Below are 26,419 nucleotides of genomic sequence, written 5' to 3' on the forward strand. Positions count from 1 at the left end.
CACTCCTGTGCGGTGGTTTATACTGAAAGGTAAAGATGCGAATTCACACTGCGACTCGCAGCCGACAGCAGTGAGCGGATACTACAGCAGGCAGGCTGCCCTCACAGCCTGTCTGAACTGCTTCATGTGATATGAACGCTTTCACTTCAGCAGCTGATGACTGTGTCTGCAGGTGAGGAGACTTGTGTCGCCTGTTGCTCCTGTGCCTGTCTGCTGGATTATGTGTGTGCTGTCTGTCCTCTGCTGTGGTCGCTGCCTTTATTAGTTGCTGCATGGAGCAGTTGATTTTTTATAAAGCTGCTCTGTAATTTAGATATTGATAGTGATTATAAATGTGTGCTTGTGCTTGTCATTTTGCGGTCTGTTTTTTCTTCACAATTAGACAACAATGTGATTGTATTTGCTGTCGGCAGCTCAGGTAGGCTGATGCGTGATGTTTTCACAGGGAACGACCTGCCAGACGCCATTTCAAAAACATAAATGTAATGTTTCTTTGGTTATTACCGGCGCGACACAACATATAAAATATTACCAAATTAGTATTGAAAGTGTTTAAAGCCGGGCATTAATTCGGCCTACAAAGAACCCACAATAGGTTGTTTATTTTTTGGGAAATGACAACTTTATTTCAGCCTCGCCTGCAGTTTCTTGCCGTCTTTTCCCATTGGAATGCACCGCGGAGGGCGGTAGCAACCAGTGCGAATCATTTATTAAAGTTAAAATGCTATTTAAAAAATTGCCGCTGGGTGTGTTTGGTGGGTGCCGAAAAATTATTTTGCTCCCATAGATTCAGAAACTGCGTGTTATTTTACAACAAGTGTAACTATTGCTTCCCAGTGAAGCTGGATATATTAAATAGCTGAAGGATGACATTGAGTTTTGCGTGACGTTCTTTCCATTTATGAGGCGTATCGGGGGCCACAGTTTATTGAACTGGAAACGCTGATAACATTACGTCTGTTTGGGAAGGCAATTGTTAGGTTAGGCTACTTGCTGTTGTTTGCCCAGGTCTGAAAAAATGACGGCTGTATTTGCAAATCCATGTCTGTCATTTGATGGCAGGGCTTTAAATAAATCAAATGCATGCGGCGATTAAATAGTTGTGTTAAGGCAGGGAGGTTTTCCCACATTTGAGGCAACATCTGGATCCTCCAGGGATTCTCGGTGTATCCCTGCTGTCCCTGCAGCCCTCAGGTGCACCCCGGTCAGAAGGTGTTAGTTGATTCATATGGTCTCAGCCTGTCACATCCTCGAGGCGGCAACCAGACTCCTGAAGGACGAGGTAAACCCCACAACAGTTATGGAGTCCTGTCTCATTTGTATATGCTAGAGAAAGCCTTCAGACAAACTCTAGCCCCTTGACACTTTGATGTGTTAGTGGATAGACAGAGTGTCAATATACCGACCGACAAAGGCCATAATAACTTTTAGAAATAGACTACCTCATTTTTCTTATGTACTCAAGCGTTTTACTCTGATAGGAGAACATTGCTGGAATAGCTGAGGGACCAATACTAAAAGCTTAAACATTTGAAATGATGAAGGCATTTGCAAAGGACAAGGTCATACAAAATGTAAACTATGCTTTGGTGTTTCTCTTTTTTAACCTCTTTATGTAAGATTTCATTAAACTCTTTTTACTTTTACAAAATGAACCAACACAAAGAGGAAGATCTTGGGTGCATAATAAATCTGAAATAGTATTTAAATAATACTCTAAACCTCTCTAAACTAAAAAGAAATCAGGTTTGAATTTGAATGCTATATTACTAAGCTTGTTTACTAAATATTTAGTCAGTGCTGATCCTTAGAAGAAACTGTAATGTGCGTCTCTAGATGGTCTTTAGCTGATCTGAAGAGGTTAAATCTTGACAAAAGCAAGCACCTGTATGATACAGTTTGTACAAAAGCATGTTCATAGTAGAATTGTTGGAATTGATAACTGAAGACTGCAACTAACAATTACTTTTGATGAATCATAACCAGAATCCCCTTTATTGCCAAGTAGGTTTACATATACAAGGAAGTTGCTTGGAAATGAGTTAGTTGTATGGTCTAGAAAATATCTATCAGACGTTTTATTTTGTCTGACAAACTGCCCGAAACCCAGAGAGATTTGATTTGCAACATATACATAACCAGGAAAAGCAGCTAATCCTCCCAACTGAACTGGAACTAGAGAATTTGTCATTTTTGCTTATGATAAATCAATTATCAAAATAGTTGCAGGTGTATTTTATGTCAATAGGCAGAATGAAGTAGAATATAAGATAAAGGATATTTGCCAGAATTCAGGGCCCCTTTATGATGCCGCTTTAGAATTGACTGATTGCTGGTTTGCAGGTGAAGGTCAAATGCTCGGTCAGATTCATAGGTTTCTTTACTTATTTTTTGATCAGATATCTGAATTCTGAAAGCGTTTATAACTCTAGGCTGTATTCTATTTAAACAGAGTATTTTTATGTAAAACGGATGCATTTAGCCGTTTGCTAAATAAAAAACAGGGTCCAGAAATGTTTATCTTCCCAGAAGGTAGGCACAAATATTGATACCCAAGCATAATCTTTGTTTGAATCAACATAGTCTCATTTATTCAATATTATTTATTTATTCCTTGTTGTTTTTCATTTTTACATGAAAATGGTCATAGTGAAGAGTTTGGCTCAAATCATGAGTTATTAGGAGCTTTGGATTAAAATGAATCAGTAGTCTGAAAAAAACCCATTTCACTTACGTTAATAAAAATCATAGTAGTGTTGATGTTTCCACAGCAAGCTGCATGAGGTTGTCTGCACTTAACAAGAAAAGATAATAGGTTAAACAATGCACCTGGAGGTATTTTAATGAGGCCAGCAATGGTCTAATTGGAGACATCGTGGTCTCTGACCACTGAATACATTGATTATGTCAAATGCGGCCACCACCAGCTGCTTTTCTGGTTAGGGTTGTTTATCAACTACTTACATGGTAAATCTTACATATTAACAGAGCCATAGCTTTTCCCCCCAAGGAATTTGGATTTTTATTTAATTCAGAAGCTCTCCAGATGATTTTCAATAACGTTAGGTTGACTGTATATATAGAAACTATCTGCTGGGGTTTCCTGTTGCTTTTTAAAAATGTTTTTGGCAACTTGAGGGCAGCAGAACAAACTGCAAACACAAAAGTGACAGTATGATCATATAAAGTTGTCATGGCAAATGTGCTAACAGTCACAATAAGCATCTGGCACAGATGGAGTAACATAAGCCTTCATTTGGAGTCTTATTCATATAATATATTGGGATTGGTATATTGGTCAGTAGTAACTCCACTTTTAGCTGTTTGCTCTCTTGAGAAAAATATTATGCTCTTTTGCTGTGCTTACCAGCTTGTCGCTAAGTTTGTGCCTCTGCTGTTTTGGGATGGGCCTGGTTATGCTGAAACCAGTGGTTTTATAGGAGCTTTTTCACACAAAAACAGTGAGCTGCTGGTGAGACTGAAGGAAAAAAAAGCGATTGGTTAAATCAAAACAGTGAGTCCGAACATGCTAAAAAGCTCCATAGAGCTGACGGAAACTGCAGAGCTGCCTGATAATTCTTGTGGGTTTGTCACCGTGAGAGAGTAATGAGTCAAATTACACAGCAATTTGGCCCGTTGTTAATTTAAAATGATTGATTAGTGCAGCTTTAAAGTAGTTAATTTGTCCCTTTTTTCCAACATTTTTGAACCTTAATATAACACAAAACGTATCAGTTGTCTTCCTTAAATGCTGTAACCCAGTGTCTTTATGCACCCCCCACCCAGTAAACACAGAAACAGTGGAGTCACAGACAGTCACCTGATATTTAGCCTTTTAGTTGAAACACAGCATGTAGTCCCTCATTGTCACAGGTGAGGTGATCTGACCTTTCACGGTCTAACCTGTAATAGGAGCTTTGCTGTGAGGCTTTGGAGGTAGGATGTCAGCCCTCCCAGTCTTGCCTTGTAATTCATCCTGCTAAAAAAATCAGAGCAGAGCGACAGTAAAGGCTTCTCCCCAGCAGGCTAATGGTTCTTTGATTGCGCCTTCCTTGCCAGGAAAAGCACAAACAATCTGATTGCAGGCAATTCTGATGCAGGTAGAAACCACTCGTAGCTCTGCGGGTAACTATAGAATGATGTGATAATTCTCTGTTTGTTTGTCACTACAAGCAATACTTTTCATTTATCAATGTACCATTGATAAAATAAAAATGTTGATTAGCGCAGATTAAATATTAGGTTGTCTAATAATGTATTGTAGAATAGGAATATTGAAAAAGTAGTTGGTAGGGGGAAATATTGACTTTCTAGTCTAAAAATTCTTAGAGCTTCTTTCTTCAGGTTGTCATGGCTGCAGTTCCTCTGATGGCCACTAGATGCTACCCTCCAAGTAGAAGCTGACCGCATTGACGTGAATAAGACCCCCCCCCACACACTTCTCTCTGGAAATTTGCACTGACTCAATTTTCTCCACACGAAGAAGAGTACAAATAAATAATGCCACCTTGATGGTCATGCCGGCGATTTGAACTTCATCCAGTCAGATAATCGGGTTGAACTACAACTTCAGCATCAGCCCTTAGTAAGCATTGATTTATTGGTTATCTAGATGTTTAGGTTAAGACAGGCCAAAGATTTTTAGATGTTAAGTTAACACATACGTACTGGTTGCTTCACACTGAAACATAGTCATGAAAATACTGTTGAAACAATGGCCAAGGCCTCAGTGTGCTTGCTGCCTGGAATGTTTACTGGCAACAGTTTTTCAAGTAAAGGACGCTGTCTGTCCTGGTATCACATGGGAGAAGAAGGGAGGTGGTCAGGATGGATGGTGAGTGTACAAAGCTAAGGACTTTGACTATAGACACCAGGGTTCTCATGTTGAATACTGCTTGGGGGAAAGATTGGTTAAGTTAGGGCTGGGCGAAACAGCCAAAAATGATATCATGATTATAAATTTCATATCTATCGATAATTATCAGGATAAATGTCAATTATTTCTTTCAAGTTTAAAGGCTGATTTTTGCTCCTGAGTGAAAGCTGAACAAACCAAATGGTTAATTGTGGTGTTAAACTATTCTTTATAGTCAACATCCCAATCCCTTGCCAAATAGTGGATCACTTCACAAATCTGAGGTACAACATACCAAACAATCATGATAAAATCAACAAATATGCATGAGTAAAATATTTTTTTTGTACCTTTTCCTCAACAAAATAAATATTCTAATATCAAAAGTGCTAATTTGTTTGTGGTGAATTAACATTTATTGCACATTTATTATATTGTTCTTGAGGGAAATTATAATGCGATAATTATCATTATTGTTTTATTGCCCAGCTCTAAGTTAATTTTAAGTTTGGTTAAATATTGACACGTACATAAGTACAAGCATCCTGTGTCGGGCTCAGGCCCAGTTCAACAACAAAATGACTGACAGAACTTTGTGCCCTCTTTCTTTCTGTTTCTACTGAATCACCTGTCCTTAGTCTAAACATGATTTTGCTGTAAAGCCTAGTTCAAACTACACGATTTTAGCCCGATTTGCCGGCCGGAGAGCTCGGCGGCCGTCAGGCTGTGTGCTCACCTGAATCATTTATTTTATGTCAACCAAATTCAACTGGGCTCCTTTTTTATTTGTTGCTCCTCCAGTGTTGTTTATTACTGATAACAGTTAAGTTTGTTTATGTGTGGTGGGCGGGGCATTAACTTTTTTCGGCCTCTGAAGGGGATTAGGATAACATTAAAACCTTAGCTTCACAAGCCACTTGATCACTCACTGTATTTACAAAAAAATATGACTAGGTCAGTTCACATATACTAAACATTGTGCAAAAATATTATCAAGTCAGTGAGTTTATTTGCTAGCTAACCATGCTTAGCCACCCAGTACATATCAAACAGGTGATCTGATTTACTCATTGTTAACATAATTTAATAACACAACTGTGACAACAAAGCAACATTATGCTCTGGGGGAAGATTGCTACATTCTATTTCATGTTGGTTTTAAGAGGCTATGTATCCCCACTAACCTGTAAAAAGCTGTTAACAGTAGTACAGTGTGCATTATGAGTCAGAAGGGCACCTGTACCCTCAAACTCCAGTTCCCAGAGGAATGCCATGATATAGGGCTAATATGACCGTGATGCACATACAACTAATGCACAAACTGTGTGTTATTTAATAAATTAATTCAGTAATTATTTTTAATTATTCTTTGTTGTTTATTATATTTATTATTCAGAGCGCAACTGAAGGTGACAAATATTAAACTGACTGTGCAATGCATACTTTTGCTTCCTGATAGAACTGGGTCTGGTCATGCTTCAAGTCTGTGCTGACTTTTTCCATATCTCACACGCACATAACCATAAAATGTTAATCATACTGTATAGTTAATCTGAGTGGATATTGTAAGGAAAACAAATGAAATACGTTCTCATTTAACATTTTGAAAATATATTCAGTATGAACAATTTGTTCAAGGTACCTGAAGCAGAAATATGTTACAACATTTTTGCTGCAAACTAAGTAATATACAAAATGTAATATCTAGGACAAAGGGTTGATTAAACAACAATACTAAAAAGACATGCAAAAAGACAGAGTGCTTGGAGAGAGTTGGTGAATCAGCGTGATGCAGTCAGAAGGAAGCAGTAGCAGCAGGCTTTTCACCCTTCATTTGAGTGTGCCCATTCAGAAAGGGTACACAGTAAAATCAGCACACCCAAATCACTTCTGTCAGAGATGATTTTAACACTTTTAAAGTGTCTATATGGTTCCACACCACAGAGTGTTACTTTAACTCTCGGAGGATCATTTTTTAACTAGTGTTAGCCATTTAACATTTTAAAGGTGTGAACACAGCTCTTCCATATTCCTAATAAAAATACATGGAAAATTAAGTTTGCTAAGTCAAGGTGTATTGGGCCTTTCAGAGGTCGTGACAACAGCACCACTGCAAAATGAAACCCTTTATATCCTATGGCTTGCGCCCCACCATGTCGGTTTGATGCTGCGTCAAGCAACACGCAGTGCTTAATGAGTGTGCTGAGAATTCTGATAAGCTGTCGGACACGGGCCTAGATTTGAGGCCCGTGTAGGCCTGTAGTTCAGAGTTAATATTTATACAGTTACTTACAGATTTGATTTAGTGACACTTTTACACTCTGATTGACTGAGAGTCAAATATAATGGATCTGACTCTATCAGAGTAGAATTAACTCTTCATTTACTCAAATTTCACTTACACCAAAAATGTAACTCTTCTCAGTTTGCTCTGTCCTGTTCACAAGAGGCCGACTAGCAGTGGCGATATTATCCGCCAATATGAGCTAATTGCAGATCAATAGGTATCTGTGTTTATAACAGTTAATAAATGACAAAAAAGAAATGGATCCTTCAATCATGTTATGAGTGTTGTTGTTGCATAGTTTGTCCACCAGAGGGCACTCTGCAGCTCCCCTGTTGGCAACACGCTGTTTGGAACAAATCCATCACAACACACAGCAAATCAGCTGACATAATCAGCTCTTTTAAACTGCATTATGTCATGTTATCTTTGTGATCATTTATAACTACATATAACAGATGCTAGGTATAATTTAGTTTATGTTATGTTTCTGAAAAGAAGGAGGGGGGATATCAGCTGATATATGGTTTAAAAATTCTCAAATATCAAAATCGTTTTCGATCTTAACAGTCCCATATCGGTCTCTACTGTTCACTTTGCCTTTAGACACGGCTTGACAATAATTCACAAGGACTATTTTGTTAGAAGCATACTGACCTTAAGAGATAACCTAGACATCTAAAAAACCTAAATGTCAACTAAATTTAGCCCAGATTTACCTAAAATGTTGAGATGACTTTTGACCTGCAAATCACAAAATAAATTAAGGATGTTCATTCTTGGGAGTCATATAGGAGTCCCAGCAGATGACTCTCCCCTAACAGCCTGTATCATCTTTAAGTCAGGGATCCATTAAGCACTCATAAAAACTATTAAAATCTTAAAAATCCCTTGGTAGCTTTTTTAATTACTCTCAGCAGTGTTGTTCTGTTTCTGTGAACGGGACATTAAGCACATTTATGGACTACTACTATACATAAACAATGGATAATAGTAAGAGGTTTCATTACCCAGGCCAAGAAACCTTAAAATACTGGAAAGAAATTTTTTTTAGTGACAGTCTGTATCTAACAGGGGTGTTTCCAGGCTCTTGAAACATAGGGGGCTTAGCCCAGCCCAGAAATCTTTCCTGTTGTCACCACCCACCCTCGTTGCTGCCTACCCAAAGTACGTCTATAAAGCAACAGTAAATGATATATATAGCGTAGGGGTCCCTCCCTTGAAAAATTTGGGCTTTAAACACTTAATTTCCTGCAATTCCTGCAATTTATTTGCACCAATCTATTGAGGAAATGCCTGAGGTGACAATTCAAAATATATATATATAGTGTAATATATTGCAGTAAGGCTGTCAGATATGTTTCTCCTGTAGATCAACTGTTCTCATTTAATTTAATCCCAGCTGAGTCTACATGCAGGCATGCCTGAAGTAGCCTAAAGTCTTTTTTAAAGTGCATATGGCACCTTTTCACCTTAATGATAAATTAGCTTAATTCATTTTGAATTCACTTAGACAATAATTATTGATGAAATGTTCGATTGGGGGGACTGGGCGTCCTCACCCAGAAGATTTTGAGCATTAAACAGTCATTTTCCTAAATTCTGGAGACATTTTCTGCACCAATTTATGGTGGAAATGTCTTTATTTTTATAAAGGGAAGGACAAAATTTAGGTGGCAGGTGACAATTTAGTATATAAAAATAATAGAATGTAATGCAGTTATCAGTAGCTTATTATTTTTCTTAACTTAAGTTACTTTTTTAAATATTAGACATAGACATTTATTCTATATTTACATTGCATTGCAGGCTTATTGTGCAAATAAACCTTTCTCATCGCATTTATATTTGTTAATGAACATTAGTGCAAACTATTTTTCAGAACATTTTTAACAAATGCTTTCAAAAAGTGGTGGGTACATGTCCCCAGTGTAAATGACCCTCCTTCTCTGCTCACTCCCTACAGATTGAGCTACTCCATGCTTACCAACCACTTCACCTCCACTCTCCTCCTGCTCTCTGTCCCTCGGCCCTGTCACTTTGTCCCTCTGTTTCGCTGTCACACACCTCCTCCTCTGCCTGGCAGTGGCCACGGCTCTCCTTTACTCCTTCAGGAGTAGGGGGTAATAAAATATCAGTTATCAAGCTTCTACAACCAGAATTATTACTTACTTATTACTATCAAATCACACTTTAATAGTAACAATTTGCTTTATCATGGGAAAACTGGGTTAACTATGTAACCCCATAGGCGGGATTTTATTTTTACAAGTCAATGACTAAGGTGTAAAGATTGTACATGGGTTTATTCTCATTTTTATTTTGTATGTTTTTTTTGTCTCAAGGGTACCGTTTTGAGATGTGATGGACATTAATGTGTCATGTGCGTACGCAGTGTCAGAGATGCATTCTGTGGAAATTCTGTTACCATCGGCGTCGCCAGGTCATGTTTTGACTGTAGCCCCGAATGCAACTCAACAACAGCAACAAAAATATTTTCCATGTTAATATGCAATAATCTTCATGATGCAGCCTGTCTCGCAGTTCTTCAAAGAACGGAGGCTACTCGCTATAATATTGCTACATTTAGTTTGAAGTTGGCATAAAGTGACCCCCCACCGTTACTCAGCCTTCCTGCGTTAAAGAGAGAGAGAGAGAGAGCATTGCTCACCGCTTCAGGGCTTGTCCGCGACTTCTGAATTGTCCCTAGCAAAATCTTTAAAAATGGGCCAACGATCGGCTCATAAAGCATAAGCCTATACTGACATTGGGCTGGCCCAATCTATCTCAACTCCCTCCCCCTCTGCTCAAGCTGTTCCTTGTGTTGTGGGCCAAAAAAAGTAAATTTACCAAATGCACGAAAACTATGATAGTTGAAGATACTGGCTGCAGTATCTTCAATATCAGCTGCAGTACCCTGTGAGGCCCTCCATTTCTGTGAACTGGTACACTTCCATTAATATCATATCTCCATATTGTTCTCCATACTTCTTCAGATATATTTATCCCTCGATCCTTCTCCCATTTTGTTTTAATACATGAAATTGAATGATTTAACATACCCTTTATATGTGCATGGAATGATTCTACCACCAGTGTCTGAATTATATGCGTTTTTGCCTTGGTTACATTTTTCATCTTCATATTAACATGATGCCATAACTGCACATAGTGTTTTCTAATAACAATTTTTCTTTAAGCATGTTGAAACTGAGCGGTGCTGCCTCCTTTATTAAGTTGCACAGAATTGTTATTTGCTGTCTAATCTAGTATCCACATTATTCGGTATGAAATCTGAGTCAGTATCTTTCTTTAGCTTATAGTCTTTTATATTAGTTTTGCATATTTGAGACAAACCCTGGGGGGTTTACCTTGATAACATTTTGTCCCATTCATTGAATTCTGTTAACCTCTATTGGTAGAGGTTAACAGTCATTGGTATGGGTCTGAAGTACATATCAGACAATATATAGTTTTCAACATTGAATTCTTGAGTAGGCGTTCAAGAGCCTCTGACCTGATACAGGATATATATCATTTGCACACACTGCTTGTAATTCTGTATAGGAACACCAATTTCTTCCTACCTTCCAAAAACTTTAAATATCAGAGTATTATACAAATCCCCATGTATAAGGACTCCACTGGTACCCCTCCTATATTCAATTTGAGGCTTAACCAAATGCTAGATGGAGGATTTCAGATACTGAAATATGAATTAGTTTTAAATACAGCTAAAGTTATAGCCCGGGCATTCTGTAGATGAGATGAGGTGGGATTACACTGTAGTTGAGAAGGTTATATGAAATCATGCCTCACGGAGAGGAAAAGAAAATATTTGACAGTTCTGTCTCAAAGGACCTTTCTCAGCCAGCACAGCCCAGTATTTTTAATGTCTAATATTAAATGCAGAGTGATAGAACAGAGGTCATACTGTCTCACAATGGGCTGGGTTTCCCCAGCTGCATTCTTCCTGTTCCACAGCAGGTTGGTTAAATATTTCATGTACTTTCATGCATACCATGAAATTAATTTTGAAGGACAAAAGACCTTATCTCATCATCAACAAAGTCGTTTTGCCTTCTTGTACAACCAGTATGACTGGTAATATGATTCACGAGGATTTTACATAATAAAGTTTAGGCAACTAAAGATTCTTTGGTCAGATTATGACAACGATCATGGTTAAAAGAAACCAACAGTGACTGTTTTGTTTAACCTGTAAGCAAACAGCAATGTAAAACAATTATTTCTGGTTTCAAAGGGAATTAACATGCTGGAACTGTTATATATATTTTATATTAAAAAAGTCATTTAAAACACTGGCGCTATAAAACTGTATAATCAGGAGCTGAAAGTGTCTGGTCTATCCTTTAAGTGTCTACTTAGTTGGATGGTGTGTTGTGAGCAAAGGTTGGCATCATCTCGCCAGCAGAGCTTGTTACAATCTATTCACTCCGTGGGCAAGGGCTCTGTAAGCTACATACACGCAACACTCACTACAAGATCAGTCAACACTGTGTTTGAATACAGGTTGCACTTTCAAAGCACACACGACCTTACCAATATGGTATTGCTAAAATGGATGATACAAGTACTTTTAGATCATTTAAGAACAATATAGAATGCCAATAATAAGGAGGGGGCTCCGGTTTACAGCCAACCTTTTGAAGCAAGATCGGTCAATGCCATGATTGATAGGCCTGGATAAAGCCTTATATGGACTGTATTTCACCTGACCTACACACTCAAAACATGTAACTACAAGTTAAACCACAGGAACAGAAGCAGCAGCTGTGTTCAAGATCTGAGGTCATTAACCTACAGTATCTCACAAAAGTGAGTACAGGTTTAGCAGGGAGGTGCGAGAAGTTAAACGACTGCACTCAGAGAGACTAAAGAACCAGTTCTCTGCAAACGACGCCACTTCTGTCTGGAGGGGGTTCAGACAGATCACAAACTATAAACCCAAAGTCCTCCACTCCATTAACGACTCACCTGGCAAATGAGCTGAACCAGTTCAGGAGGCTGCGGTCCATCAGGACCAAAACCTCTCGCCACAAAAACAGCTTCTTCCCATCTGCAGCTAGCCTCGTCAACAAGGCCCGGGACCCCCAATGAAACTCCGCCATTGCGAATAATACATATGTCTCTGCACATGTAAACACTTTCATTTCATATCATGCACTAACCTGGCATATTGCACACATTTGTTGTTAACTGTTAAATCCTTGTTGTATATTTTTATATTGTCAATTTATATATTTCGTTGCAATACGTCTGCAATACACAAACACAGAATAATGCACATGTTCTGCAAATAGTGTTTTTTTTTCCCCTCTATTCTCTAATATTCTTATATAACTTGCATTGTCTATTCCATATTTATATATTTCTACATTTATTTATGTCAACTGTATGTTTGTCTGCGTGTGGCACCTTATCACCAAAACAAATTCCTCATGTGTAAAACACTACTTGGCAATAAAGCTCCTTCTGATTCCGAATCTTCTGATAGTGATGGTTATTTGGTAAGACCAGACCCAACAGGCATGAGGTAGGCCTGCACAGTATGAGGAAAATATTAAATGTGCGATAACGTTATATATTGAGGACATATCACTTAAACATAAATAAATAAACATATTGAAGTGTACTTAACTGCCTGGTTGTTTTTAATTTAATATTTTAAATACTGATAAATGTTGTTTCTAGAGCAGCAACATCAAAGCAAAGTAACTCAATAACTTTATCTGACATCACAAGTAGTGAATGACGTTTAGAAAGAACAACATCAGTCTGTATCAGTCCCTCCTCCTCTCTCCTGGCTGCAGGTAACGTTACCAGGTAGAAGGAGGTGCGGCTGGTTTGTCTCAGCCAGCAGCTGAGTTTTTAAGACTACAGACCAGTCTATGCTCCAGACAGACAGCTTTCTATCTAGCTTGTTTTTAACATTTGGCTAATGCCAAGCTAGCAGTAGCTGTGTTTGTATAAAACATACAGGATGTATTGAGGACAGATGATTAAATTAACCATTTCTACATGTTTAACGTTACCTTACAGTCAGGTGAATTGATAAACTATTGCCTTTTTACTTGCGAAGGTTTTATTGCACGTACTTACAGTAACGAGCATAGCTGTCATCAACTAACGTTACAGTAGTTTGGAGCTAACTTAACCCTCACCGTGTTCCACCATGACGGCGCAGCCTCTCGCTCTGCTGCCGCTGTGTGTGTGTAGGAGCTGACAGAGAGCAGGCAGAGACTGCAGCCTGAAGATTTTTTTTTTTATCCATTGCATTTCCAATCCACAAACAGGACAATGTACAAATGTACAATCCAAACGAGCAGGGTAATCCAAAAAACCATACGATGAGGATGTAACAGAGACTGAACAGAACAAGCAAACATTTAAGCACCAGGTAACGAGCAGGGCGGGACCAAGACCAGGTGGAGGAGATGATTCATTAGACAGAACACAGACACGGGCAAGCAGGTGAAACCAATTAAGGAGAACAGACAGGACCAGACCAAAATGCAGAAACACAAACTGAACACTCAATAAATGAAAACTTAACAGGACATGAAACAAGCAGACTGAAAACTACAAACTAAACACAACAGGAAACAAGCACGCAAGACTAAACACTGTCAAATAAACAATCACCAGACAGAGAACACAAACCACCATTTAGCAGAAAACTAAATAACACAAATAAACTACAACCTAACAAGGAACAGACTAAGACTAGGATAAAACGGAACACAAAGCAGACAACACCAAAATAATAAAAGAGTACACAGACCAGGAGTAAACACTAAAACATAAACTTAGGGACAGGGCCCTGTTTCAGAAAGCAGGTTTAGGGAAAACTCTGAGTAAGTTGAGCCCGAGATGAGGGAGAAACTGGGTTTTCGGTTTCAGAGAGCAAGATCAGATAAACTCCAGGTCTGTAACCCCGGCAACTTACGCTGTGAACCTAACCTGCTCGAGAGGAGGTTTACTTCAACTAACGCTGAGTTTCTTTCGGATTCCTCCCATCTTGCGGAGCTTGAAGCGGCTGTCTCACACACCGTTTCATTTCCTCTATTATACTGTTGATATTAAAGCACATATTGGAACGCAATTACGTCTTTAGAAACATCGAAATCACGGTTAAATAGGCTCTTCGTTTTTTTTGTTTACCCAAACATGATCTTGAACATGACCGCTTTTATGATCAATCTGTCATTGACGTATGGACAGAGAGTTGGACATCGTAAATTTCTCTTCAATACAGAATAAAATCTATAAGCTACACTGTCCTTCTTTATAACACAGTGACTCTGTGGACATTGAGGCAAAAAAATTACTGTGCGCTACAGCGCTGCAGTAATCACTGTTTAAAGTAATCTGTACAAAACTGACCAATGAACAGTAACCTTTCATATTGTAGTCGCACAGATTGAACATTCCTATTGTGGTTATCAGCTGGATATGATGTGAATATTTCTGAGTGAGGATGACTGTGGTGCAGCTGAAACAAATTCAAGTTTAAAAGTGAGTTTTTCATTATCTGCTGATAGTCTGAATGTGTTTTGACAGCATTTCATAAAATACAAAATGAGCAAGATTGTATTAATGTAACAGACGTCTAAAATTTAACAGTCAGTTTGAACCTAGACACATTTTACATTACAAAAAAAATCATTAATATACCTATTGAGTCGGACTGTCACTTTACAATCACAGGTCCATTCAGAGTTTGTTGAACCTGCTTTCTGAAACAGGGCCCAGGACTAAAACGCAGGACTAAGAACTAAAGTGAAAGTAAAGTGAACTAAACTGAACATGAGAATAAACAAGGCAGGGCAGAAGAAACACAGAACCCCAAACAGGAAAAACCTGAACAAAAAAACACATTTCTAACCGCTATTAAAGTAGAGACAGCAGTTCCCCTTCGCCACACCGATGTAATGGGTTTACAGTAACGACAGACTACCAAAACAGTAAAATGAGTCGTCTTAATGACATAAAAAGTCACAGATGTCAGAAATACATTCCCCGGAGATTCAAAAGTAGTTGTATATGTCAGGTTTGTCCACTTTGATGGAGGCAGACTGAAAGGATATTCATCAACCCCTTTTTCTTTCATTTTTCAACATAACGCAGCCTATCCATGATTTTTTTTATTAACATAGGATTGGTCTCCCAATAGGCAAATATTTAGATGGTATTCTTATTTTATACAACTAAATTGACAAAGACCTCGGAATTTGCATTTACTAACCGTCAAATGAAAGAGATTAAAAAACTGCAGTCTCTGTTAAAAGTGTGTCTACTGCTGCTTCTATAAAAAGTGCCATGCTGTTAACATTATCAGGCTTAATATTGCTTGTTGCACCTGCTGTGTGTGTCCATAGGCTTTATTTATTGTTGGCCATTGTTGTTTAATTGTCTGAGTTTTGTCGTCTTTTCTGTTAAATTTAAGCAAGTCCAGAAGGCTGTAATTGATCATCTGTAATATGCATAGTCTATAGAAATGGAATTTATTGTTATTTGGACATAAGGACTCAGTGGCGTGATTTTGTTCCACAAGTATATACCTTTACATTTTTCAATATTCAAGTACTATTTCTATCCCCATCAGTGAGTAGCAGGACGATGTATATGTGATTGAGTCAAAATAAACTACATTGTGTGTGTTCATGGTGATGAACATGTCACCCAATGCAACAGTGTGGCTCACTGATGTATTTTTAATAGCATTTGGACAACAATGGAGCTTAATGGCACAAAGGAATAAAATATTTTAGGCTTTGGATATACACATAATACTTTGTTGATTTGGGTCTTTTCATGAGATTTGTTCCTTTTCCTTTAAACACATATTTTTGGCAACATGCTACAGGTGAGCACAATAAAAACTAAAATAATAAAGGGTTTAAAACTAGATGTTGGCACAAGGTCCATCTACAAGTCTTGAGCTGTTTTGGACCTTATTCTAGAACAGGGCTGTTGGTTAAACAGACAGAAATAAAACTTCACACAGTAGCATATGCATGACATCTGAAAGGCCCCTCAAGCTTAAGTCTCCAAATTCCATTTGACAGTTGAGTTTTTTTTAGTCACACAAGCTGTGAGGCTCTAGAGATGAAAATGTTTTGATGGATCCGTCACTGTGGCCCAGACTGAAATACCTCAACAACTATCAGATGGATTTCCCTGACATTTTATACAAACATCTAAAACATTGTGCCCTGATGATTAATCCTAATTACTTTGATCATTCATCTCCTGACCTTTTCTCTAGCGACACCAGCGGTATTCTATGAAATATCTCATCATCTACTAGATGATTTAGCACGATCAATTCTTGTACAGATATTCAGTTCTAATGACTGGGGATTTTTCCTCCAGTACCGCTAAGGTTGACATCTGTGCTTTTGAGAGAAATGTCTCGACAGTTATCAGATGAATTGTCAAATAATTAGGAACAGACATCCATGTACACGTCATGATATATCATATTATTTTTGGTCCTTATGGTTTTATCAAGCACCTTCATCGGGTCAATATTTCTGTTTGTCCAATGCTTTGGTTTACGACCAAATTCCTGCAAAACTGATGACATTCCCATCAGCCTCAGCTGAGTTTAGCTGTGTTTGTAAGCTGTATAATGAGCTAATGTTAGCATGCTAGCAAGTTAACTAAGATGGTGAACATGGTCTATGTTACTTGTTAAAACATCAGTATTTGCATCAGCATCAGTATTGTGAGTTTGCTAGTATGCTAGCATTAGCATTTAGCAATTTTAGTCCTGGTTGATTTGGTGACACCCCTAATTACTGTGGGGGAAGCAAAGTACACACACACACATATATATATACACACACACACACACACACACACACATATATATATATATAATGTCAGTCAATAATTGCCACAGTGATCTGATTTTGTGCTGCACACAGTACCAGTTGTTTTCCACACGACAGCAGGACACAGTAAAGTTGTTAGTTGTTTACCTTGCTGAGGGGTTGGAGGTGTGCAGTCTGGCACCTGCAGCTCTTCGTCTAACAGTTCACTGTGGCTGATTATAGTTCCATTACTACCTGCAATATTAACACTGGTGGAAAAAATGACCTAAATGACTATTGTTTTGAAGAATGATTGTGGTCACTGCTAACTTGTGTGACAAATACATAGTGTTTACTTTAACTGCTTCACAATAAAAGCCACCAAATGTTTTACCAGTTGAACACTGTTAATGTGAACTAGCAGCAGTAGGACATGCTGGATTTGCATTAGCCGTAAATTATTTCATCTTTAAAACCGTGTGTGTGAAAGCAATCTGAATCTAGAATGGCAGGCTCTGCCACTACCAATGCAGACTATTGTACATTGAGGCTATAATATATAAAGTAAATACATTGAATATCTATTGCTGAAACAGTTCCAACCATAACAAATACAGGTTTAGTAAAATTGGCTCAGTGGCTCTAGAGTCTTAATCCATGCTGTTTCAAAACACTGCAGCTGAAGTCACAAAATCATTATGACCATCAGATCATAATGATCCATCAGGATCATTTTCGTTTTAAAAAAGAGACCTTTTTTTGCTACCTTTGCACCTCCCGCCCAGACTAAAAAGGCGAAAACAAAGACCTAAAACGGAGAAGTATGAAAGCACTGCTGGTGCGGGATAGTGTTTTAGTGGGGACGGGCAAAAACGGAGGACTTTAGAAACGATGACGCAGATTCTCACGTTTGGCTCTCTGATTGGTTTTTATAAGTCATGCAAAGCAAAAACACAGTTTACTGCGCAAATAACACTTACCTGCCTACACTTGTACAGTGTAAGTCGCCGTTTACTTTGCAACGACTTCCAGTCTATTTTCCGCCACCACAGCTGCTTTTAACTCCCGTGTTACATTCAGTAACAGCCCCAGCTCGTTATTGGTCCATGCAAAAAAAAAATAAAAAATCAGATTTGGTTCTTCTTCTGAACTTTTTTATTCTTTCGTCAAATCTTCTGTAACTACGGAACAGACCACACTGGCATGCACATGCCCAGTGTACGTGAACGGCCACTCGATTTTTAGTCGTTTTAATGTAGACGGAGATCAACTCTGATACGCAGCTAAAACGCTGGTGTGGACAGAGATCATTTTCATTTTAAAACCATCCATCCATCGTCAACCGCTTATCCTGCATATAGGGTCGTGGGTTTCTTTTTAAAACTAGTGTTTTAATGGATGGGGCCTTAATGGTAATAGTAGAAAGTCTGGTCCTATAAAAACCTATAAGTCTTTACAAAAACCAAGCTTCATCATTAAATCTGAATTGTATGTAAGATATTTTTAAATATAATTCTTCAATTTTGTCCACTTCCTGTGGTTCCATTTACAGCATTTGTTATTCCCATTGTGCCTTGACTCTTCCTGATTAACAAATCATTAGCATTGAGGTAATTTATGAGGCAGTTTTAATGAACAGTAATAATGAGACCACATGTCATAAGATCAGATCTCCCGTAAGTGCGATGCAGGTCTCATAGGTCCAGCACAAAGTCTGTTTCCATACAACAACAGGTTTGGCCTCGTGTGGCAGAGCAGCTGCTGGATGAACAGCTTGATGTGGGCCTGGGAGCTGCAGAAAACAGGCGATCCCTCGCCTCTTCACTTCCTCATAGGCTGTTGTTAGACATTATTTTATTGTCCTGTGCCAGGACAGAGAAATGGAAGATGCCTGTATGTGTGGTAAACAGCCTTTCACAGTCTGTCAGTGTCTGTTTCCTACGATGTGGTAAACGAAAGAGCAGCCGTTATATATCATTTCATTCTCTTCAAGAATAAAAGAAAGATTTCAAGATAAATCTGTTTATACCTTCCAGTTTACAAAGATGTAATCATAATGTAAAGGTTACTTTTCAGTTCAGACCCTATGTATTCCAAACAAACTCAGACTGTAAAATGTATGGACCATCTGTGCACCATTATATTTTTCCTGGTAAAGAGCTACCAGGTTCGCAGAACAGTAATTGTTAAAGCTTTCAAAATGCACATATGGAAATGGAAACATTGCAATGAATAGAGAAAGAATAGTTGAACACATACAGTATGTGCTAATTTCTGTAGATGGTGGTATGAAAAACAAAGCAGTGTTTGTGGTGAATGTGAGCACCACAGGTTGTAGAGCTGCTGTCTCTGTGCTGTCTTGTGATCTGCCATAAGACTGTGACACACTCTAAAAATAAAATGTGTCTGAGATTACTGTGTGGTGGTTGATGTGGAATTAGTCACCTTTGTTAACAGCTCATAAATCATATTGTGCCCTTCCTTACAAGTGCATGAATGTTGTTGAATCTGCAGGTGTTATAATAAGAACCTTATTTCATTTTTTCCCCCAATACATTTGATAGATGTGTGGTTACAATCTTGTTTATTTAAGATGCAATATATACGATTACATGGACAGGTTTTTAGGCATAGGTAAGCTAGACTTTAACCTAGCTTACCTATGGTGGGGGTGGGGTGGCCACCAATTTTTTGTAATTGATTTCAGACACCTAATCTATTTTTAAAGGTGCATCCCACCGATGCCTATGTGTACATTACATGGTTATATAAAGCAAATGTTCACACTGCAGTACACATCTGACATTGAGAGGAATCTGCAGACAGACTGTGACGTTAGAATTCATTCTATTAACTTAAACTGCTGCCTGCTCTTATTTTGTGATCCACACAGTTGATTTCAATTAATTTCTCACACTGCTGCATCCGAATCAGAGACATGGATAACGAGATTTTAATTAATTACAACTGCATAACCATGCAAACAGTATATCCCACATACTGTATGAAACATACCAGGATCACAACCATTGTGCATATGTGTGCAGATTACAACCTCATCTCCTGTCTTGTAGTGAGTAAGTCATCTCAAATCATGTAGTTAATAAGTTAAAGAAAATAAATAATGATGATAAAAATGATCTACACTCTATGATTAAAGTGAAAATTAGGATGTCATGAGCTGATCTACAGACTCGTGATCCAGGCAAATCCAGCCATTTTTAGCCTAGGTACCGGCTATGAAGGCAGATGTTTGCCCCGGCAGTGACATCTGTCAAAACGCCCACTTGTGTGCTGATAAAACACTATTTAATATTGTAGGAAACCATTCAGTGAAAGATACTTTATTAGTCAAGTTATATTTTCCAAATGCAGAGCTATTCACCTGTAAAACATATCAAAGTTGCTTTATTCATTTTAATGAAGTCCTGTTGTAGGTATTTAATAAAAGGGTAGGTTTTTGTGCACACAGAGAGAGGAATCTTACATTAAAATCACACTGCAAATTTAGCAGTGTCTGCCTGAGACAGGAATTCCATTTTTATAATGAGTGACAAACAAAATGTATGTAACTCGTGGGAACAGTCAAAATGAAAGTTCTAATTGGCACTGCGTACACACAAAGTTTGAGAAGGCAAACGTGATTATCTGTTCCCCGTTTCCTCACATTAAAGCTGCACACATTCTTTTATTATGACAAGCACTCAGAGCAAGATTATACACAGGAACAACGCAGGAAGCTGCTAGTAATTTTTGATGAGATGGTAAATGGTCTGTTCTCGTATAGCGCCTTATTAGTCTTTCCAGCCACTCAAAGCACTTTTAAGCATTACATACTGATGGCTGAGGCTAAGGGGCTCTGCTATCAGAAGCAGACATTTATACACTGATGGCTATGCCATCAGCAATTTGGGGTTCAGTATGTTGCCCATGGATACTTTGACATGCAGACTACTATATATACTACATAGTAAAATCATTTTTCTATTGTTAGCACACACGCACACACACAAAGTTCTCAATGTTTGAGTACATTCTGGTGCTGTTGCCTCTTAAACTTAAGGAAACTTAAACTTAATTAAACAAAAGGGTTCTATTATTTGTACAATATGTTGCTTCTCTATAAGCCTGTGTGGACTTCGACGCTCTTTATTACTTCACCTGACATAATGCTTGTAGCGTTGAAAACTTACGCTAAAGGGCTAGCCGGTGCGTTAAAAAGTGATGCCAAGAGCTCTTGATGATATGTGATGACTTCACAGGGAGTGAAAACAGGTTGTTCAGGGATGTGATTTTTCATCTCTCCAACGCCTTTTCACCTTTTAGCCAGTTATAAATGACAAATGTGTCCAATATGTAATCAGTATTTGAGTAAATATAAGTATGGATTGGACTTGGTATCAGCAGACACCCAATATTAAACGACTTGGATCGGGAACAAAAAAGACTTGAACAGGACATTCCAAGAAAAATACGGGCTCTCGTCAAATTGTCAATAATGACATCAAAGTAACACAAGTATCCACATTTGAAGGGCCCATGATGGTGATAATGACAAACTGAGAACACTGGGTAAAATGCAGGAACCTTAATTGTTCACCCTGTCTTTCTGCTTGTTTCAGGCCTCACAGCAGCAACATCTGTTTACACTCCAGTATCTCCATTGGGCGGACAGTGAGGACCAGTCGCCACTATGCGATGCATGTAACTTTCCAGTGGCGGTGTTGTGGCCCCAGGCGGGATGCTGCTAACGGCCGGTCAGTATGACTCTGCTGGACTTGTGGCTGTCGCGTTCCATCCCCATGTGCCTGCTCCTTCAGAGCCTTGTCCTCATGGCCCTGTGCTTCCCTTCGGCCAGCATGTGTCCAAAGGGCTGCATCTGCCAACGCGACCTCCACCTCCATGGCCTCAACGTCACCTGCAGTCAGTCCCGCCTCAAAGAGATCCCCCCCAGCCTCCCGGTCGACACTGTCCTTCTGAGGCTAGACCACAATCAGATAGGCGTCGTGCCTGATCAAGCCTTCCATGGACTCAGGCTTTTGAGGGAGCTTAACCTTTCATACAACGCGGTGGAGACTTTAGGGGAAAGCGCTTTCAGTGGCATAGAGGCGACATTACAGGTGCTGGACCTCTCCCACAACCGCATCACTAGCGTACACAAGGATGCCTTCGCTCGGCTCAAGGCCCGCGTCATTGTAGATGATAACCCCTGGCATTGTGACTGTGCCCTCCAGCAGGCCATTGGCGGAATGGCCCACAACCATGAAGCAGCCGCCAGGGTTCTCTGCAGGAGCTCGGAGCTTCGTGACCAGGCGGGACGACCTTTCTTGGCGGTGGACATTGACCTCTGTCTCTTGGCCAAAAGGACCACAGACTACGCTATGCTGGTAACCATGTTCGGTTGGTTTGCCATGGTCATTTCATATGTGGTGTATTATGTCCGTCAGAACCAGGAGGACGCCAGACGCCACCTGGAGTACCTCAAGTCTCTCCCCAGCAAGCCCAAGAAACCTGACGAGGCTGACGATATAAGCACTGTTGTCTGACAGCAGTGTCAAAGTGACTGTGTCCCACACAAACCTAATGAACACCAAAATGTTTATGTAACAGGCCTCACATGTATAGTGTTTACTCTTTCAAACTTTTAGTGATGTGAGCATCAAATCTGCTGAGAAATCTTTGTATTTTGGAAATTTTATCATACGTCCTTACCAGGGTTTGTACATGACTGAGCTGAGATAAGATGAGAAGGGAGGCCACAGAATCCAATAGTATAACACCAACATTGTCTTTTCTAAAAAAAAATTGCATATGGAGTTTTGAAAATTTTAATCTCAGGTTTAAATACTGACATGATAAAGGCTTTTTTTAGATGAAAATTTTAATTGATTATCTGATAAAAGAAATATATTTGTAATACATGACACCCTGATCTTATTTTCCCACGATAAAATTTACATTGAGCTTTGCAAACACTTGCTAAACCAAGTGCATCTTTCATACCCCTTAAAATTAAATAAAAATTCTGCACAGAAATTTCAATATTTCTCCATGGCCTGCATATAGAGACTATTTGATCTATTTATTGTGTCATATTTTAGATCTTACAGCCTTGGATATTGGAGATCTGAGGTATAAATTAGTAGTTGAGCTGTGGTGACCAGAGACAGATCACAGTTAAGACAAATTTGAGAAGAGTAGGCAAAATTTCACTCAACATTTAGGAAACCATGTCACATCACGGATACATAGAATACTAGAAACTATGGAAGCCCATTTCTGTCAAGAAAATTACTGAATAAAAATTTAGGAATGATTTAAATAAAAATGTGTCAAAGTTACGAGATACTTTACTTTTGAAGACAAAATTAAGATATAGTCAAAATTGTTCTAGCTAACTTCAGCTAGCTTGTCAACATGACCTGCTATGTCACCATTAAGAGTCATCTTCTAACCATGGGTAACAGTTGCAGTTCTGGCAAGGTAATAGCACAAAAGCCACCCAAAACTTATAAACAAGGAATGGAAAGCAGCAGTTGTTAAAACTGTTCAAATTCAATGTGTAGTGCACTAAAACAGATATTGAGGTGGAAACAGCACATTATGAGCTTAACTGTAAACAAAATGACAAGTACTTTACTGTATGTGTGACGAGTATTGATATCAATTTACTACAAAAAAAATAATAATTTGTGGCGTAGATACTCCTTAAATAGTCTAAGAAATGACTTAGTATCTTAGAATTTTGACTTGTGACTTTATCCATTTTTGTCATTGTCAAGGCTTTTTCTTTTCCATGGGTATCCATAGGATCCTGGTTGGCTAGAGGGTGTGCAGATAACCACACTTCTTAAATGCAATGATGTCATTGGTATTATGTTTACATTCTCATAGCTGGAGCACTGCTGGTTTCAGTTTATTCCAGGCTACAGCTTCTCCTTGAGGAACAGTAACGTTCATTACAAGGTTGACAAAGACAGTGCAATACAAAGATTCCTTTTAATGTACTGCCCCAAATTTTTAAGTAAAAAAACATGTATTTTAATTGTAGCAAGTGGCCATGTTGTAAGCAGGACAATCCACCACAATTTCAAAAATGCAGCTATGGAACTATAATGCACTCTGTGGAGGCAAATGTGGATACAAATAGCCCACAGCATGGATTATTTGTGTTGTTACGCTGGTACCAATGTTGAGACCTACCACCTTGTCATATCTTTTAGTTATTACACAATAAAACTTATTCCATTAAAACAAGAAACCTTTGTTATAAGAACATTCAATTAGCTTATTAAAACTTCCATATTATGCTAGAAAAAGATACAGTCAATGCCTGAGAAGAAGACAGTAGCCGACATCAGTTCCTTGCTGCATATTAACAATGTATACCTAAACAACCAACCGTTATGTCTTGGTCATGGTTAGTAATTCACTGAACTACCACTAAAACCAGTCTACTTAGTGACCAACCCCCAAAATCCAGCTGGAAAAACATCTGAGTTGATCAGAATGTTAATATGATCTCCTGAGTTGCCTTCAGTTATTGCTGTGCACTCACAACAAGCTCTAAAAGCAATAGACTTTATTTGCCCTGAATTGAATTTTGACAGGTAACATAGACGCTAGAACTGATAGTAAAGATAAAGACAGTGCTTTTGTAGTAAAGATATATAAACTAAACATTATTTATTGAGTTTAAAGGTTCATTGCTGACATTGGAAATAAAAAACAATTTTGTACAACATACCAGTAATAATAATATGAAACCAAACCTACGCCCTTCTGTGTAATATCAAGAAAGTTTCTTGATAAAGTGATGTCACAACAAAAAAATCCTCATTTGGTATGTAGTAATAACAAGAGCGATATGTAATTCTAACAAGAGAAGTAGTGAGATTTCTTTTGTTATAATGAGAAACTGAGCAAATCATTTTTGTCATGGTGGCAACGACAGCACACGTCAGATGTGAGCCATTGCAATTAACAACTCTGTCACCATCCACAAATACATTAAAGTCATTATATGCGAACAGTTCAATAAAGATGTACATGCCCTTACATTTTTGAAAGGTTGTCCTGGCATGCAAACCATCAACTAACAATCTAGCAAAGTTGGACATTTGCAAGCCAGAAATGTTTTAGTGGTTATATGTAAATTACATTTAAGAAAATTATTTGATTTTACACCATACAGAGATTAATGTTTGTTTATAGTGATTTATTTGCCTTGCAATGACAACCCTTTTAACTAACCTGTTAAATGTTATCAAACTTAATGTTACATTTTTCATTGTAATTATATAATATATAATTATAATATATATTTATAATATATATTATATAAATACACATAGACATAATCCTACAAAAGCATCCTTACAGGGTTGCATGTTTTATCTATGTCTGTGTTTAATCTTATTTTGGAGAACTTAAACTCCACAAAATATGCTCATATAATGCAGAAATCCTGAATTTGAAAATCTGTATAAAAGACTTTAATTTATGGTGCTATGTATAGCAATTTTTCTCTTACATCTAACACCAAAAACTTGATAGCCTGCAGTTATTGTCCCACAATAAATCCTAAAATCCTTCCAAATCACAGCTCAACTGCTCAAACTTGAGTTTGTTCCTTTTAAAGAGTAAAGACATCCTCTAAAAATCTTGTTTTTGCTGACCTCCATTGGTTGAACTTCTCACCTTGCTGCAGTGATGTACAAGTGTACTCCCGGGCGTGTCAGCAGACCCTGACATCACTATTGGGTGTGGTTACAGGTGCAACAAAGCACACCCAACAGTAATGAGTGTGGTCAGAGATGAAACCGGCTTGATGGTTTGGCCCATTCCAAAGGTTCCTCCAAATACGGCCAAGAGTTCCATTGGTTTTGCGAATAAATTACTATGGCAGGTAACTACAGTATATGTATGGTAAAGGACTTGATGAAGACCCTGTATGTTAAGGGAAATGGGACAGTAAATGTTCAATTACATTTTTTAAAAGGGCCCTAAAATTGAGCTAGACAGTTAATTCTGACCTTGAGAATAGTAATTCTACAAAATCATCTTAACTCGTGGTCCAATTACTAGCTTTTTCCAGAGCTTTTGACTAATCTCTAGTCATCATCAGCTCCATTTGAGTTTGCTCAGTTGTCATGGAGTTGTCATAACATGACCAAAGTAGGGAACTCCGATCATGTGACAATAGGTGATCGGAATGGTACTTCCCAGGAGTGGAAGACCAGGATGGACACTGCTAAATCAATGAGGACCGCTAGAAGCTTTCCAGTGATTCCTGGGTTGCTAGAGTCTTCAAGACACATGGAGATATTACCACAAACCATTCAACACCGCAAGATCTCTACTGGTACATCTTAAATACGGGACCCCCACCCCCTTAGTGTATGACATCCCAAAGAACAGAAAGGACCCTGCAGGAAA

At 38.4% G+C, this 26,419-nt stretch overlaps 1 protein-coding gene across 1 annotated transcript; it reads left to right on the forward strand.

The window, feature by feature from the left end:
* Window positions 1–25,019, forward strand: lrrc3b (leucine rich repeat containing 3B). Its single transcript, XM_038725805.1, has 2 exons — window positions 1–172; window positions 21,604–25,019. The coding sequence occupies exon 2, from the start codon at window positions 21,745–21,747 to the stop codon at window positions 22,525–22,527; it is 783 nt and encodes a 260-aa protein (XP_038581733.1). The 5' UTR covers window positions 1–172; window positions 21,604–21,744; the 3' UTR covers window positions 22,528–25,019.
* The last annotated feature ends 1,400 nt before the right edge of the window (window positions 25,020–26,419 follow it).

The sequence above is a fragment of the Micropterus salmoides genome, unplaced genomic scaffold (assembly GCF_014851395.1).
Source record: "Micropterus salmoides isolate LMB-PRFRI ecotype aquatic unplaced genomic scaffold, ASM1485139v1 Ms_hic_scaffold_17, whole genome shotgun sequence".
Lineage (NCBI taxonomy): Eukaryota > Metazoa > Chordata > Actinopteri > Centrarchiformes > Centrarchidae > Micropterus > Micropterus salmoides.

Bases quoted from the DNA above. Each gene is read 5' to 3' on its own strand.
- lrrc3b (XM_038725805.1), top strand. From the start codon at position 21,745: ATGACTCTGCTGGACTTGTGGCTGTCGCGTTCCATCCCCATGTGCCTG.